The sequence below is a fragment of the Alligator mississippiensis genome, chromosome 4, assembly GCF_030867095.1.
Source record: "Alligator mississippiensis isolate rAllMis1 chromosome 4, rAllMis1, whole genome shotgun sequence".
In the NCBI taxonomy this organism is placed as follows: domain Eukaryota; kingdom Metazoa; phylum Chordata; order Crocodylia; family Alligatoridae; genus Alligator; species Alligator mississippiensis.
Window position 1 is genome coordinate 189,421,538 of NC_081827.1, and position 17,745 is coordinate 189,439,282.

At 45.1% G+C, this 17,745-nt stretch overlaps 1 protein-coding gene across 3 annotated transcripts in view; it reads right to left on the reverse strand.

Moving 5' to 3' along the window:
• COL18A1 (collagen type XVIII alpha 1 chain) overlaps window positions 1–15,088 on the reverse strand; it is a 97,143-nt gene extending 82,055 nt beyond the window's left edge. Inside the window, exon 1 of one of the 3 annotated variants that reach the window (XM_006271279.4) lies at window positions 14,319–15,088. In XM_006271279.4, coding sequence (XP_006271341.1) covers window positions 14,319–14,982 — 664 coding nt within the window. In that variant the 5' untranslated portion in view covers window positions 14,983–15,088. Of the gene's footprint in view, window positions 1–13,340; window positions 14,256–14,318 lie in introns of those variants that run through there. The other 2 variants (XM_059727214.1, XM_019492001.2) reach the window with 2 other exon arrangements.
• Window positions 15,089–17,745: the final 2,657 nt, after the last annotated feature.

Consider the following 17,745-nt stretch of genomic DNA (forward strand, 5'->3'; position numbering starts at 1 on the left):
AATCTTCTTCAGTGCAAATGAAAAGACCACAGAGGGGAAGAGCACAATGTCTGCAGAAGGAAGGCAGTGTTTCACATAAATATAAGGAGGGGGCTCCCCCCCTGTACAAATACTAAAAAACTCTAATGCGGTGAAATACACATCCTCATCCATGGCTGGAGAGTTCTGTGCCTAGACTGCTCCACAACAAAGCATGGAGGCAATAATCCACAGATCCCCAGTGCACTGGACAACACTACACTGGGTCTTTAGCTGCAACAACGCAGTAGCCTCCGCAGGAAGCATCACACACCTGGTGTATCTGGGGCAGTGAGGAGAGTGTGCCACAGAAGAATGGCCAGTGTGGCTTGTACTAAACTCAGAAGTGTTGGGAAAGGAAACTCCCAGCAGTGACAAGGAACTCTCCCATCTTGTATGTGGTTCTCTCTCCCTTCTCAGTCCTTTAAAGCAAGCTGTCTGGAAGAAGACAGAGCAGAACCACCCTTTCCACACAGCCCCCAGAGACAAGATGGTGCATCAAGAGAGGGAACGCACAGGATGAATTCAGACAGGCAGCATACACAGTGTGCGCTGCTGGTTGGCACAGGTCTGCCCTGCCTAAACATAACACTGGGATACAAGAGTTGCAACCATCCCTAGGTGTTTCTCTGAAGGAGATAGGATCCTTGTCTTTTTTTCCATGCAAAAGCTGCCTGGCTTAGTTAAAGCTAAAGTTTCACAGTTCAGAGGATTTCAACCCAGTGCAAAAGATCGTGAGGATGCTCTGATTTCAGTTTAAACCAGGCTTACTGAAGTTTGAAGTCAGTTAGGAACAGCATTAAGCTAAGCAGAAATCCTGTCAGTGTCCACATTAAGGGATTTTGATAAATTTTCATATAAAATTCAGTTTAACTGGTGCAACATCTATGTCTACCAAAGGCTTTTCTCTGACTTACAGACTGAGAAAAAAAGATGAAAGAGACCCTTGACAGGACAAAATTCTAAAATCACTTTTCCTTTATTGTTTTAACCATCTCTTAGAAAGTAATTCCCTCCCTGCACCACCCTAGCACTCTAACTCATAACTGTAGCTGCTTATTTGTAACTAGATGCTGACAACAGAAAACAGCATCATGTAAATATCTACCAAATGATAAACAGAGAAGAAAAACTGAATGCAATTTTGGGGAAAGCAATCTTGAGGGTTCCTTTTAAAAGAGTAGCTTCTTGTTAAACATTTCCATTAAGCACCACAACTCAAAAATACATCACACTCAAACATCAACTTGCTGAATAGCTATTTTGTGAGCAGGATTTTACATGCCCAGTATCAAAATTTGCCTTAAGTTCAAAATATGCTTAAAAAACTCCCAACCACTTTGTTGTCAGATGTCTGTATAAACAAATCAGTGGATATTGTCACAACCCAAGGGTGTGATTTTTTGTTTGCGTGTGCTTCGGCACTGCTGAATTATTTCCCGCCATTTGTAGCTTTCTTTGCAGGGTGCATTTCTTCGTTGCAACACAGAAATGCACGTTGCAAGGAGTTCCCGCCATTTGTATTTAAATTTGTGCCCCACTATTTGTCAGTTCTAAATTATTCCCACGTGGCGGCTAGCGATTGGCTTGCTAGCCGTATAAGAGGCTTGAGTGGTTTCCGCCCAAGTTGGAGGACTCCACGAACATCAGGAGGAGGAGACTTCACGTCTCGTGAAGATCTCTAAGCGCTGCGGAGCCTATTGGACCCAGCGTGTATATCAAGAAGGCTACAGAGGTCTGATCAGCCTCTCGCCTCTCCCCGTCGCCGAACGATCCCTCGACGTACCCTTCCCTGCGCGCAAAGTTCCACAGTGCCTAGCAAACTTTGTGTGAGTGAATCCAGAGCTCTGTCCGAGTCCTTAAACTGGGACTTAAGTGAAGTTTTCCTGGAAGTTTTCCAGCCTGCACCACGACCATCTACGGTGTAAGTAAACAACCTTAAATCAACCATTAAGCGTCTGTGCCTAATTCTAGCGTGCCGCCTGCCTTCCCCGACCCGGCGTGTCCGGGCTGCTGGCCACAGCCCGCCGCATGAAAAGGGGCCTCGGACCGCTCCCGGCCCGCACAGATATATGTCATATGAAGATACAGGCAGAAGATGGTTAAATCTGTACCTTACAAACTAACTATACCAGAGATGCATAGCATTAGCTTTCATAAGCAGTAGCTCACTTCATCGGATGGCGTTAAGGGATGCTGTGTCTGAGGAACCTGCATCTGATAAACTAAGCTGCTGTAAAATGAGGGTGACCATATGTCCCGTTTTAGTTAGGACAGTCCTGGATTTCAGAGTCTGGTCCCGGCCAGCTGTTGGGAATTATAATTGGCATCCCGGAAATGCAGAGGTGTGGGACACAGTCTGGCTGGGAGTTGGATCAGAACAGAGTGCCTTGCATGCAGGCAGGCAGGCATCACCGCCTGCCCAACATGCAGCCCTACCCATGCTGACTTGCGAGAGTGAAGGGGTGAGGGAGAGAGAGCAGTGTCTCAGATTTCCATATGATCAGCCTATGTAAAATGCAAATCTACCCTGCTTTCTGCCTGACTGCAAACTAACACAGCTAACTACCTCTCTCTGCGCATAAGATGATACATAAATTCACAGGTTGCCATGACTATTTCACAGTTGCACTGAACTCTATTATACTCTACAAAGCTTTGTTAATTAAAAAGTTAGACACTTCTTATCACACAACATGTTGGGCCTGGCAAGTGATCCCCCAATGCAGTCTGCCAAAATCAGTAGAGCTAACAGTTCAAATGTATTTTATTACCACCACTGTTGACTTTGCAGTCACTGGGCTCAGAGTATTGGCCAGAGGCCTGCCCAGACCAAACCCTTTTTTGTGCTAGATGCTGCACAAAGCTTCAGTGCCTGCCATACAGATGTTCAAAATACTACATATGATTCATCTCACGCTATCTGGATTCAGGAACTTTTCTCCCTCAAGTATGGCCCTGCATCTCAATCAAGAGACTCAGGACTCTTCCAAGAGCACCTGACTTAAGTGGTTCCTTCGGCAATACTGAAAAAGCATGTAATTCTGCTACTGACTGCTTCTTCTGAAGTGTTACACACTGAGTCTTAACACATTTACTCGATCTTAGTAAAGTAAATTTTACTAAACCTTAGACTTGATCACTTAATCCTGCTCATGGAAGAGCAGGGGGAAGAGATTTCAAAGCGGACCCAGAGCACATGAATCCTGTCCCACTGCAGCAGAAGAGAAATAATTAACACTGCTGAATGTGTGGGTTTGGAGCTGTTGGTGGGGAAGGTCATTGAAAGAGTAGCCTGAGCTCCATGAGAATGATTGCACAGAGTTGGATTCACATCCAGGCCTGACCGAGAGATCTTCCAGTGCTGCTGCTTACAATGGTGCATTGTTCCATAGCCTCTAGCAGCTGGAAAAACGACAAGAAATACATTCCAATAAGTTTGAGATATGATGCAAGCATTTTGCCCCTGAGCTGGTGCTATTAAGTGAATACTGGCTGTTCCAAATTCCCAAGTGGTTGTAACTACCAGGTGTACTGCAGGGACTTTGATAAGACCCATGTCAGGGACTTAGTGCCTTTCAGTCCACTGGAATCTCTTCTTGTCTCCAGGATCTAAGTCTGTAATGCACACAGCACTAGGAAAAAACAGAGCAGAGCCCTGAACTGCTTGCAAATAAGCTGTCAGTCCCTTAGATTCCCTAAACCATGGATAACACCACAAAACCATCATTGCCACTCAACAAAGAGGCACTAGTTTCTTGTCTGTACGTGTAAGAATCCTAGATGACATCATAGCTTACGACTGGAAACTGCTGGCACTGCTTCCCTTTCAATACTGTGTACCCATGGAAATCCACTGGGACCACTTCCCCAGTTACTCCATTTCTGAGCATAATGGAATAGGGCATAAAGTAATTTTTATGCTCCCTATGCTCTGAGACCATCCATGGACCTCCCTGGTGTCCAGTCCGGCCTCAAAGCCATTCTGATTGTTAGGTCACCCTCCTTAGCCATTGTGGGGAGGGGGAAAAAAAAACCCAGCAGTAGAGTCATGCACTTCAGCCATGTCCTTGCCCCATGCTGCACACCGAAGCATCAGCAACCAGAAGGGAAATAAAAAGCACCCAAAACATCTGATTTAAAACAAACAACCCCATGCTTTCTAAACAGCTAGGCTTGGCAATACAGCAGCATCTCAGTGTCTCTGCTGCTTCTCCAACCCTCACACTGCCCTTGTGTGCAACATCCAGAGTGTGAAAATATCTCGAAAGTGACCTCAACCAAAGGCCATGCTGACATTTCCTTGTTCTGCTTCGTACAGGGCAAAAGTCAACAGCATTGATGGTAAAAAGGGAAGTAGTTCTCTGCTACTCATTTCAGGCTTAGATCTTGCACCAAGCTCACAAACCTCAGTGCCCACCCCTTTATCCCTACACCAGATTTCACCTCAAGGTTGGGACCTGGCACAGGTCCTGCCTGTTCTTCTTGCTTATGATTTGGAACCATACCTTTGAGGCATATTATACACTACATGCCAATATCCTTCCTTACTAAGGATTTCTGCCCATAACAACCTAAAAAATGTGCATTATTTTTTATCAAACTTAAAGCAAAAAATTCAGGTAGCAATGTAATAATGAGGACAAACTTGAAATCCATGTAGTGTAGTCTCAAGGCTAAATGTATATATATTAAGGTGGAGCAGTATCAGGCTCTCTCTAGTGCAGCGGTTTTCAACCTGTGGTCTGTGGATCCCTGAGAGTCTGCAGACTGTGTCTAAGGGATCCACGAAAGATGACTATGATCAATCAAAAGTATGTGAATACCCAAACTTACAATGCAAAGGGGTCTGCACCTCCATTCAAAATTGCCAAAATGGGTCCACACTTCCATTTGAAATTTTTTAGGGGTCCACAAATGAAAAAAGGTTGAAAACCACTGCTTTAGCAGTTTCTCATGTTTATACCCCCTAATCAAACCAGATAATAGCAGTAGCTGAAGACCTTTGTGAGCTGAGACATTACTCATTCACAGCTTTGCACCTCAGACCTGTTTTCCTACCTCTCCATCCATCAGCTACATGAACAAGATCCAGTGTGGTACATCACATCCCACAGCAAAGAAGCCAGAATCAATGTGGGGAGTATTCCATTAGCAAGTACAACATCTGCTGAAGTTCTGTGATGCAACATTTTCGTTGTCAATACTTTACAGCCATGACCAGTGTAAGCAACAGCAGATTTGTACTACAGGGACAGAACCAAGTGTCTCTAAAATAACTGAAGACGCTGCATACAAGGTGGGAGCTGGGGTGGTGCAGGTGCTAATGCACACAGTTGACAGCCTAGAGGTTGCAAGTTCAAGGCCATAACAGAAACTCTTATGGTGTGACCGATCAGATTCCAAGGAACCTACAAATTCTGTTAAATACCTTGTCACAAGGACATGAACGAGGAAGGAAGCACAAGGGTAAACAAGAAGATCTTAAATTTCTGCCCAGGTTGTTACAAGAGACCACTCTGTCTACCCTCCAACTGCACCGGGTGACAAGCTACAATAAGCCAGATGGAAAGATAACTGATTTCACTGTTCATTGCACCTTAAATCCTGAACACAGCTATTTCACTAGATCTCTTGGAACAGAAGCCAGAAACTGGGCTGCCATGTCAGGTTCAGGTTTTAGGAGAAAGACAGCTCTTCCAGACCTTTTCTCATTTTACCATAAAACATGCTAATCTTTCTTCTCTAGAAAAATATACTGAGCACTTTCCAAGATCTGAAATTAACCCTAATCCATGGGGGACATTTTGATCTGAACTATCAACCTTGGGAAAATATTGATCCCACAATCAGGATAAATATTTACCCAAACAGAGAGCAAACAGGAATATTATTTTGTGGCTTAATGTTTGACTCCCTTAAAAAAAAAAAAAGATAAAATTAAGCCTGTTACAACTCCTGATTCAAAGTTTACCCAGAAACACAAAGCTATCCCGAGAATATTTATGCAAAATGGCCTTGCCCTTTCTTGAATTCTCCTGCATGCTCAACAAACAAAATGGTAACAGCAGTTTAAAAGACAAGGACATAATTAAACCCTCCCGTCATCAATAACTGGTACCTATGCTGATGATGGTGTAGCTAATCATGCACCATGATATAGCACATCAAGCCTGGCAGTATCTGACTAGAGACAGAAGTTTCCAAGCATTAAGTGGCAGACAAGTTTCTTTGGGTAAATCTGGTATCTTTTATTAGATCAACTAAATAGTTGAAAATTTTTTTCTTAGACAGCCTTCAGGTTTAAAAACCCTTTGTCAGGCTGAGGAAGCATCTGCAGTAAGCGAAGAAGGAACAAAGGCAGTAAGTGAACAGCCCCAGGTACGTGAAGAAGGAACACAGGGGAACGGTAGCAGAAGAAAATAAACATGGGTACATAAGAACATATAACAACAGAGCAATATGGCAGACCCCAATCATTCAGAAAATTGGGAGTCATGCTTCCAAAACATACCACTGGCTTCAAACTCACAAAGCTTTTTTTGTTAATGACAACTACTAGGTACCTTGTGGTGAGCACATGCTGCCTTTCCAAGCTTCCCTGAGTAGGCACAAGAACTAAAGCTTGTTTGGTTTTTTTTAATGAAAGCCGAGCTGCTCAAGTGATCACTTGACTCCAGGAGCTGGGGCTTTAAGGAAAATAAATACCAAACCTTGGCAACACTAACAGATTTCCCAGACTCTTGTCTCCTGTTCCTTCTTTTTTCCTATCAAATTTCACACACCCCCTACCCTCCTTGGCAAATAGGTACCCCCTGCAGTAGTCCCACTAGAACACAAAGGTCCATCTGAACTATGGATTCAAATGCAAAGGCATACTGGAGGTCTTAAACAGAGCTTCAATGAGCACCTAGGAAGGGTTGCTTCATCACCCTGTGCCCTTGGTTTTATCCTGTGCCCACCATGTGCTTTAGTCTCCAGAGCTGACAAGGCAAGGGCTGTAGAAAGAAGACACTCCCCTTGCAGGAACCATCTAAAGCAAAAACTCAAGAAGGTGAAGTGCCATGTGATGAAAAACATCTCTTCTGTCCCTCTAGCCCTGGTCATGAACTTGTGGTCACAAACTGATTTAGAGCCGCTACAGAAAAATAAATGCCTCCTGGTGGGCATGCTTTTCAGATATAGCCCTGCCTACAGTACCCAGCAGGCAGCGTTCTTTGCTTGTCTTTGTTATGAATCACATTTACACAACTGTAGTGGCCCTAGAACTAAGCTATACACAACAGCCTGGGCACAGGTAGGGAGGGAGACTTGGTAGGGGTATTTGTGCTTTCAGGATCCAGGGACCTCTGGGCTGCTCCAGCTGTATCAACTTTCAAATGGCATAGCTTGGGAGTACTATTCTTCCCATATCCACAACATGCCACCACCCCACCCCTGCCCTGGGGGCACCCTCTTCATGCTGTCCATACAGCCATTGCGAAGGTCAAAGCAAAAGATGAGCTCTGTGTTTTGTCTGTAACAGTTCAGTTGCTCCCACTGTTTGTTGGCTACCCACAGGCTTGTCTTGACAGCTGTCAAGGTCCCAAACTGCCAGGAAGTCCTAGGAATCCCCAGTTTCTGCTCCCAGCTCTTCTGTAAGATGCAGGGCCAGCCCAGGAACTTAACTGCAAAAGCTAATTCTTCTGGACTACCCAGTCATGTCAGGGCCAACACTGGCATTTCCAGTTTCAAGGACAGAAGTTCTCAGCCCTGGGGACAATACCATAGCAAGAGTATTGCACTGGCACTGCACACCCTTTCCCTGGGGGCACCAAATCAAATGGAAGCAATCACATAGTAGCAGGCAGGGCAGCACTCTGCATATGACCTGCACTGGGCACCAAAATGCCTGACTAAAGCTCTGCCTGAAGGCATGCATGAAAGGCCTTTGAAGTACACAGATATTCTGCCTTGCAAATTAGAGGAAAGAAACAGAGCTGTTGTATATCTAGAGGAAATGGCTACAGGGCCCAATTAAGTATCATGCAATTTAGAAATTAGCCCCTACTGTGGACTGCTGTCTGGGTTAAAGGGTGATAGAAGAGAGCACAGCCTCACAGAGCCACTTAGGACTCTAAATAAGGGACAAATTGAAGAGTCACATACATCCTTTTGGGTCACTGGGGGCTTGTCTATGTAGGGATGCTAGAGAGCAGTTTGGGTATTTGTATAAATGGTGAAATGCACGTCAGCACTGAGAAAATGGTGGTGGCGCGCTTTTGAACTAAAACACATTGAAGGTGTTTTAGTTCAAAAGCACACCACTGCCATTTTTCACAGTGCTGATGCACATTTTGCCATTTATACAAATGTATGCGACACAGCGCCATGTGCATCAGCTCACGCGCAGAGCACACTCGATTAATCGAGTCTGTTCTGACACACCAGATCTCTGACGCATCAGCCAAATGTATGTGTATAAATGCCCAAATTCGAGTGCGACTGTATAGTGCATTAGCAACTCCACACTAATTCCCCATGCAGATACTTTTAATGAGCACTAAGTGTGAGGTGGCTCACTTGCCACAAGCCTTCACGTGAGTTGTTAGGACAGAGTACCTGCTATGCTATAAATCTGCACTCGAGCTCACTGTGCCCCACCTCCCCTGAGTAGACAAACTCTGAAACAGAAGCCAAACCAAACCAATTTCCTTTCTGCTGTAATCCAGTCAACTGCTGTGTGGAAATGATTATGCTTTCAAGGATTCTAGCTTTGGGTGGGAAATAAGCAGCAGGAGCAGAGGAGCTCTTAAAAAATGACTCCCATAGCTCTTTAAACACTGTTGGGAATAGCCATAAAGGAAAAGAAATCCAGAAAATGTTACTGAAATAGAATTTTCCCTAAATATAACAGAAGTGTTGGCTGCTTAATTTAATTCATCTCAACTGCAGCTCTGTTTCCCTCAAACAGGCAGAACAGGATTTCTTCGATGGGTTGCTGGGGGGGGGGGGGGGGGGGTGTTCTATTAGTCTGGGAACATTTATCCTGATGGAGTCCAATCCACCCTTACTCCTCAGGGTCAAACGACAGACAGCGTTCCTGTGATGGGTTAATGTCCACCCTGGGGTCACAGCCTGAAAACACTTAGTCTTTAATATCAATAATACTTACTAATGAAGGGTTAGATTGCCTGGGGCCATAGTCTTACATCTATAAAAGTATCCCCATTGTCTGCCTTGCTTTCCTTATCTCTGCTCAAACCACCCATGTGTTCCACAATGTACACTTGTTGAGGACAATTCACAAGATGAGGATTTGAGAAGAGAAAATACACAGTTAATAACAGGCAAAGCCTCTACTTCAAAATCATTCAAGTGGAACTGTAATCTAATTCATTTTAACTAATGCCATAAAAATGACAGCCAGGATAGATATAATGCAACCAGTTTCAAAAGGAATAATACCCAATAGAGTAGACTCCACTGAGCACAAACACTGCAACATTTGATCATAGAAGTAGTATAAAAATAACTGAATGCAACTGAAAACTTTGTTCAGGTGCATCCAAAAACGTGCAACTGCAATATAGCTGGACAAGCCAAACAGATACAGCCAGGAGCTATGCTGAAAAAAACATTCATGCTAAAAGTGTCCATGACACCTAACTGTTTTCAACCCAGTGAATAGTTAACCCACGTCTTATGCTAGAAGCAAGAACTTTTGTAGGTAATATCTTTTTTTGGACCAACTGCATGCTTGGAATAAAGTTAGACAAGTTTTTGAATGCAACACAGTCTTCATCAAGTCTCATTAGGTCCCAAGTCTTGTGAATATTCCAATCAGCCAGTCAAACACACCAATGAAAAAGTCAGGTGATCCTCAACTTCTGGATGAGCTGAGAACTCCTGTACATTTTAACAAACATTATGCTACTCCTTTTCTCAGTGGCAGGTGTACTCAGAGAATTTCTGTGCATTCCCAAACAGTAATCCTGGTCTGGTTTTTGTTTATGTTTTGAATTTGTTTTTCAGAGGATTCCACTTATATTGCATGAAAAAAATGTTTAACACAAAAAATGATACTCCTGCCTCTCCAACAATGGGAACCCAATATTTTCTGTTGTTATATAAATAATTAACCATGGCCAAATACACTGAGTCAGCTATGATGCAAATTGTCCAAGGAGAAAAGCAAACACATCACAGTGTATCTTAAGGAGACAAATTGGTTCTGGCCCATTTGTGACAATAATGTAGTACCCTTGCCCTGGACACTTCAGTGCCTTATATTAAAAATACACATGGGCCAGCCACCAAAAAAAAAAAAGTATTGCTCACTCTAAATGCCAGGGCAGAAAGCTCAACACCTGCTATCATATATATATATATATATATATATATATATATAAAAACATATTTCCTGAGCAAAATGTAGATGTGGTTGCAGTGCTACCTTGGCCTTTATAACTTGATGTAAATAGCACATATAAAGCAATTGGTGAAGACGTGGCAGCACAGGCATTAGCATGTCAGGTCAGAAAGGTGTGAAGACATCACTCACTTTGAAAAAAGGGGAGAATTTCATCCTTTATTGGGTAGAACATATGTAAAAACATGACACAGGCAAATGGGAGCTGAGCAGTGTTTATCAGTGTTCCCCATATGAGTATTTTTTATGCTCCATGTTCTAGCACATCCAGCACAGACTATAAGCCTCAGTCCATATACCATACCAGGCATAATTTGACATTGAGGGGAATGTGATGGCATGTGGCTAAGATGCAGCCTCCCTGTGTGGAGTGTGTAGGCATCAGCCATGGACTCAAATTTTTGTCTTACAATGCAATTAGCTCAAAATATAATGAGACCTCATATGAGGTATAAGCAATGACACCTAAACACCATCCTACGTCCTGGCAAAGGAGGAGGGAAAGTGAAGAAAGGGGCATGACACCCCCATCAAAAACCTCTGTCCCTCATCTTCTGAAGGTTTTCCATGCACAAATGGGACAGCAACACGTGCACTCCAGCTCCCAGTCAAAGCCACTGGTATGCACAGCATTTAAGAACACCACCACAAAACTATAGGGCAGGTATGCACGTGCAGTGCTTCAAGCACTGGCAAGGCAAGCATCAGAACAACATGACCTTCATCTCACTATGGAAGTGAGGCACTCATGGAAGTGTTCATCATCCTGAAACAAAAATTCCTGAATTTTTTAAACTTTGCCAGAAATGCAAACAGAGGATATGACATAAGCTGTCTCTGGGTTGCAGCGCTGCAGAAAAGCAGCCAAATTGATCGCAACATATATTTAAAAGAGCTGAACCCAGGCAGAAATAGTTTGTTACAACTTCTACCCAAAGCCTTAGATGGAAAAAAATATATACATCTCATTTGTTTTAACCGAGTTTTACTTCACCCCTCCTAATCACTGCCAGCTCCCAGACTGCACTGGTTTTCATTCCACCATAGTCTAAACATCCCAGATACTAGATGCTACATTTGCTGAAGGTCTCTGCACCCATGTAGCTACCCTGTGAATGCACATGGGAAAAGAGACAGTAATGCTGTATGCAAACACCCATCACTCCCCACAGTAGTCACTAAGTGCCTGTTTGACCCAGTTGTGTGGTTGCTAAAAGCTTTCCCGTTGCTACCCTAACACACAGACCCAAGTACCTGCCTGTAGAGTCAGCTCAATGACTTGCAATCCCCAAGACCTAGTAGAAGAGAGGGATCCTGCAAAGGAGGGCTTCTAGTCCCAGATCCAGGGTCCTCCTATTAAAGTACTTGGAATAGTCACCAAAATCCTTATAACAGTCTGAAGGTCCTTCCCTTTTGGTCTGGAACTTGGACATAGAAATCTCATCTCTCACTTGAATGTAGACCATTCAAAGAACACAACACATTCAGCAGGGGGCCCAAGAGTAGGGGAAGGGGAGAATGCCCCCAGGGGTAGGTCACTAAGGGAACATGCTGATCTCTGTGGCCCATGACACTATGCCATCTAGGATAGCTAAACCCAGGTTGCACAAGGAAAAGAGCTACCTCCTTTTGGCTCAATTCAGCACAACTCTTGTGGAAACTATGCAATTGTGTGCTTGAAGCAGAGAAAAGAAACCAAAAGGTTAAGGTTTGCTTCACCATCCATGGTCAATGAAGAGACACTACATGTCAGGAAGAAATATACCCCCTTCCCACCCTTCCCCCTCCCCAACCATTATGCCAAACCTCCAAAACCCTAGTATAAAAATTGCCATCACCAGTAAGTTACCTACTATTGTAAGCCCCATCAATATGGAAGCAGGCTGACAGGAGACCTGCCCCTGGCAGCTATTTGAATATCCAGTTTTCATCAAACACCACCATGGATGCTGTACATCATTGCTCTATCTAGGACACATTAGCTGCTGTGAAGGCTACTGGCATGGACCTAACCACTACAGACCACACTATTTGTAATGTATCAATGGCAGAATCATTTGGCAATTCCCCCCGTCACTGGGAGCCAATGAGAATGAATTCCGACTCCCACCTGCCTGACCACTCAGAGTTGTGAGGAGTCATGGGCATGGGAAGGAGGAGCAACATAAGTCATCTACTTCATGTTGCAACTCATAACTACTTCCTTGTAACCACCAACACACAAACACAAGCCACCTTGGCAACACCGCCCTTGGGCCGTGTTGACAGCAGAGATGGGTACAGCCCATGATGCACACTTCACATCAGGTCTACAACAAAATAGGACTGTAAAAGCAGAAGTGTCCAACATATGGCCTGTGGGCCAGATCTAGCCCACAGTACAGCTCTATCCAGCATGCCAAGCTACAGGCAGTCACCAGAACTTGTGGGGTATGGCCCAACATGGAATTTGGCGCCCTTTGGCCCCACTGGCCAGGGTTATCAGTGATAAAATTGGCTCACCACCACTGTTGCCCCTGGACCCCTAGTCACCTTCAGACCCACTGCTGCTATCAGATCCTTCCCACTGCCAGTGGACCTCTACTTCTGGACTCCTCACCCCCAGACCTACCACCCACCACCACCACAATGGCTGCGGCTGCTGCCCCACAAGAAGCTCCACAGTCCAGATTAACCCAGGGCCCCAGGTGAGATTGAAACCCCTGCACCCCTGCTCTAAAGAGAACAACTATGGTTTGGACAGATTGATCTTTGAAGACTGGAAGCCATCCACAGCAATGGGCTCTGTGGGCTACTCAGCTTCCCCTCCTGCTCAGATACCCTGACTAATAGAGAAGTGGGATTCAGGGAGCTGAATGAAGTATATATGACACACTTGAAGGCTTTTAGAGCAAGTACCAATTGAGCTTACCTGGTGGAAGAAAAAGAAAAAGTTGATAACAGATATTACCCCTGTCATTATTACCTGCAGAAACATTAATAAATACACAAGAATACTCATTGTCCTCCGCAGGGAGAGAGTCACATGAGATTGGGAGGTGCCCCTCTTTCAAATGCATCCAACAGAGATCTTTCAGGGCCTCACAGAATCCCTGGCATGGCGGAGGTGTTATTGGAATAGAAGCATTACACCCAGGTACCAGTAGCAAGCAGTAAAACCACTCCAAGTAGCGGTGACACCGAGATTTTAAAAGCCCCTCCCACTCATGCAAAGAAGCCCGAATTTCCATGTCACTGCCGTGATTGAAATAATTCGGCATTCTGAAATGTTTTAGGCCCAGGTTGTTGCAATATGGAAGATTGGCTGGTAAGGGCAAGCAGTGGCCAGCTGTTGGAGTCAATCCAGGAAAGAAGGAAGCAAGCCCCGTGCTATTATTGCTATAAAGTTGCATAGTGTAGGTTAGTAAGTCAAACCCAAGAGAATCAGAGTTATTGGCAGGAAAAAAATCCACAAAATTAGTTGCATTAGAAACAGAATCACTATGGCTCCTATTTAAATCAGCTACTGCTTTCCCAAACTGCTTATCGGAGGGTTCAATGCTTTGCATTGATTGGCTGCTGTCTGCATTTTTAAGGATGTGAGGGGTAGTATTCCCATGAGAGACTGAGTGGTTTGAATTCCTAACATAATGGGATAGCTGGTTGTCTAAGGAACCCGCCACCTCAGCTGGTATCTCATCATGCATGCTGGCACTGCTTGTAAGCTCCTGCTGGTCCAAAATGTTTGCTGTTGGTACAATTTCTCCTCTCTTTTTGGAGGCAGCTCCCCAGGCAGCCCTTGCTTCTAGGATGGCAGCACCTTCCTGACCCTGTCTTGAGAACGACTCCTGGAAAGCCATCATCTCACCAATGGCATCATCACCTGGTGAAAATGGGAAAGAATCACTACCTGGGGGAGGAGACACAGGCTGCTGTAAGAGCACTCGAGTCCTGTTCCATAGGACAGGGGGAGGCCCTGTGGGAACAGGGAACACAACTGGCTGCCCAGTTTCCAGTGGGCTTTGGGCACCCCCTGTAGAGTCAGCAGTCATGTTCTCAATGCCGGCTGGTCCCGTAACAAGGCTAGTAGCAGAGAGGCTGGGATGGGCAGCAGTGAAAGGAGCAGCTGTTGTCAGTTCCTCCGTGCCCTCTGTTCCTTTGGTGACCTTCTCGTCCCACAGCTGGACCAAGCTCCTGATACCTTCAGCAACAGTCAGTATCTCGGCCCCTACCCCTGCAATATTCTCCTCCTTGTCTTTTGGTGTCTGAGATGGTGCCGCTGTGGGCACAGTCACATCCGACTCTGGCTCTTGCCTCTTAAGTGTAAATATATTCCGTATTTTCCCTTCTTGCTGTGCCGTTGTCTGCAAAGGAGCATGGAGCGTGCTAGCTGCCGGAGAGGTAAGCAATCCCATCGTCTGCTCCTCAGTAGTGCTGTTCCCTTCAGGGGGGACAGTCCTTGCCTCCTGCTTTGGTCTTTCCCAACCCAGCCAACTCAGAAGCTGTGCTTCTGACAAGGAGAAGCAGCAGGTTAGCAAGAGCAGGAGGCATAGACTGGGCTTGGCTGGAGCCATTAAAAGCTATTGCTTTGGAGAAGAAAAAAACACAAGTATTCTGCAGCAGAGCAGCAACCCGGAGAGTTCACACTGGTCTGTCCCTTTCAGCTCTCAGAAGCATGCGGAACCCTTCAAACCAGAATAAAACAGAGGGAGGTGTGGCCAGCCCCAGCCTGAGCCAAAAGCCGTCCTCTTCCACAGCCAGCCTCCCCTTCCAGCACACCCCTTGCATAGCACAGTTCAGTCTGAGCCTAAAGTGCTTTCATGTGAGAAAATGCAGGGGTCTGGCTCGAGAAGTCCAAAGTTGTACTCTTTGCCCAACAGACATCACTTAGAGCAGAACTACCCGGCGTGACTTCAACTCCGCACTCCTGCTCCCTGCTCCATCCAGGCTTTCTGCTAGTTATTTTTCAGACAAGCCCACACACTCTCTATGTACCTTTAACTCCTTCCTGCCCACATCTATCATATGCCCAGAAATTACTTCTCCTTCCTGGGTATGCATTTTAGCAGCTGGAATTAAACACGTGCCAATGTACAGGCAACACGAGTTGTTTCATATACATGGGGGGGAGAGTATGGAGTGAGGAGGCAGTGGAAATGAGGTGCTCCAGTGCTCTTAGACAAGGCTTCATCTCTACTTATTCAAGCTCATTTGGTAGTGAACCCATTTCTCAGCAGCCTTCCATGCTGGAAAGATGAACCAGAACATGTCCCCAGTGGTTGACCTGGCTATACTCTCTCTTCAGCCAGAACCATCACTTCCATGCTATCCAAGGTAGCCCTGGGCCTCCTGGTAAAATCAGAGGTGTAACAGGGCAGATGTGCACCCTGGGCAGCAGCACCATCTGCCATGCTGTTGGCACAGCCAGCTGCAGCAGCTATCTTTGTGCCCCACCCCCAGGAAGCAGGGCTGCTGCCATGGTTACTGTCCCCCCACCTTTACATTTTCGGGTCAAATGTAGCAGACAGTCTATTCTAACTGCACCGCTGGCATCCCTGGCCACACTTTCTGCTCACCTTGGGAGTTGTCATCCAGTATCACCCAACTTCTGCCTGCAGAACCCAAGCAGGGGATCAAACCTATTGCTTCTGGGGCAAGGATTCCCAGCAGGCACTTGGCCTTGTTTAATATCAATGGACTGAGACCTGTCCCAGTGCCAGAATAAGGGGATCAGGGAGCCCTACGCACAAAGTGCCCTTTGCATCAATGCTCTGGCATCTAATATGAAGTATTTCACTACAGAGCAGTGTGAGAAGATATGATGAGAGCCATACGTTGGCACCTCCCCAGCATGTGAAGTGGTGTGTGGGGGTGGTGTGGTGTGTGCGTGTGTTTACAGATGCCTTTGTCAGAGCAGGGCGAGAAAATATATAATCACAATTGTCCTTTGGAATCTCAAGCTCCTACTGTTTCAGCATCATTCCCTGCTAATCCTCTGAGAAGATGTGCTATGCCATTTTCTTTTCGCTTTTCAGCTTCACATTGTTAAGATTACCAGGTAATTCTGTGCAAAACACAGCTATAATATATTTTGGTTTTAAAACCAACCATCTGATTATACTAAAATGTCTGAGTAAAATCACAGAAATGCCAGAAAGTACTTATTTAAAATAGGCCTTCAAAAATTGACCCCCTTGAGAGCCTGCTTACAGGCCATTTCTCAATTGAAAGGAATATTTAATATTAGGATGTTTCTTCCCACAGAACACACCTGGCCTTGGGGCATCAATTCTGAAATAGGTTCCCTACACACTGCACCTAATAAGATGCACAGCTCACACTCAGCCCACCCTGTTTTTCCACATCCCTCTCCTGCCAGCAGGCCAGACCCCAGAATCCCCCTATACCAGGGACTCGTGATGGAACTGGAGTACAACTGCTAGGTTAATCCTGGCCCACAAGGAAAAATTCACATACTCCCTACCCAGCCTAACCAGACTGGAGGTGTCATTTGCTTTCTGGCCCCATAACAGAGGCACACAGGGACTGAAATCCAGTTTAGAAATGGAGGGTAGGCATTACTCAAAGCTCATGCCACAATCTGGAAATTTTGAACCTCACATTTATGTTCAACCCTTGCAAGAAAACGAGCGAAAAAGATCTTAAAGTGCAGCTATTTAGGTGTCTCCAGAAATCTAAAGGAGTTGTTAATGGGTTGTTCTGTTCTTGAGTCAATATAAGTTTAAAAAAAAAGTATGTGACCTTCTCTGACTTCAAACATGCTCCTATAATTAGCCAGCCAAGAGAATGCTGGCCAAGAACTGCAGGCCAGACCCATTTGCTATTCATACAAAGTTAAAAATAACCAAAATCCAAATTTTCACTATCAGTTTCTCCTTAGCAATGCAAGTTCTCCCTCATGGAACATGGCCACTTGTATTTGTTCTGCACCTCAGGTATCCATGAGCAGCTTATACAGCTGCGCTCCCATTTTACTCATAACATGTTAAAAATAGAAGAACAAGACTGCACAGGTAGTCTTGATTGCTCCTGCATTTATGTACTTGGGCAGATCTTTGAGAACATTAAATGGGTGTTGGCTGTTTAGCATCAGATTCACGTTGCAATGTACACAATGAAAAGACTCAAATGGACTTGGGGTAGATCAGACAGGCAGGACAGAAGTATTGTCACTTCAAGCCTCTGTTCCACAAAGCTGCCTTTTTGATATCCATGTCACAGGAAGGAACACTGCATTGGTGAACAAGGGTAACAAACCACATAGACACACTAAAGAGTCAGCCTATATTTCTTCTCCATCTTGTCAAGTGTCCAAA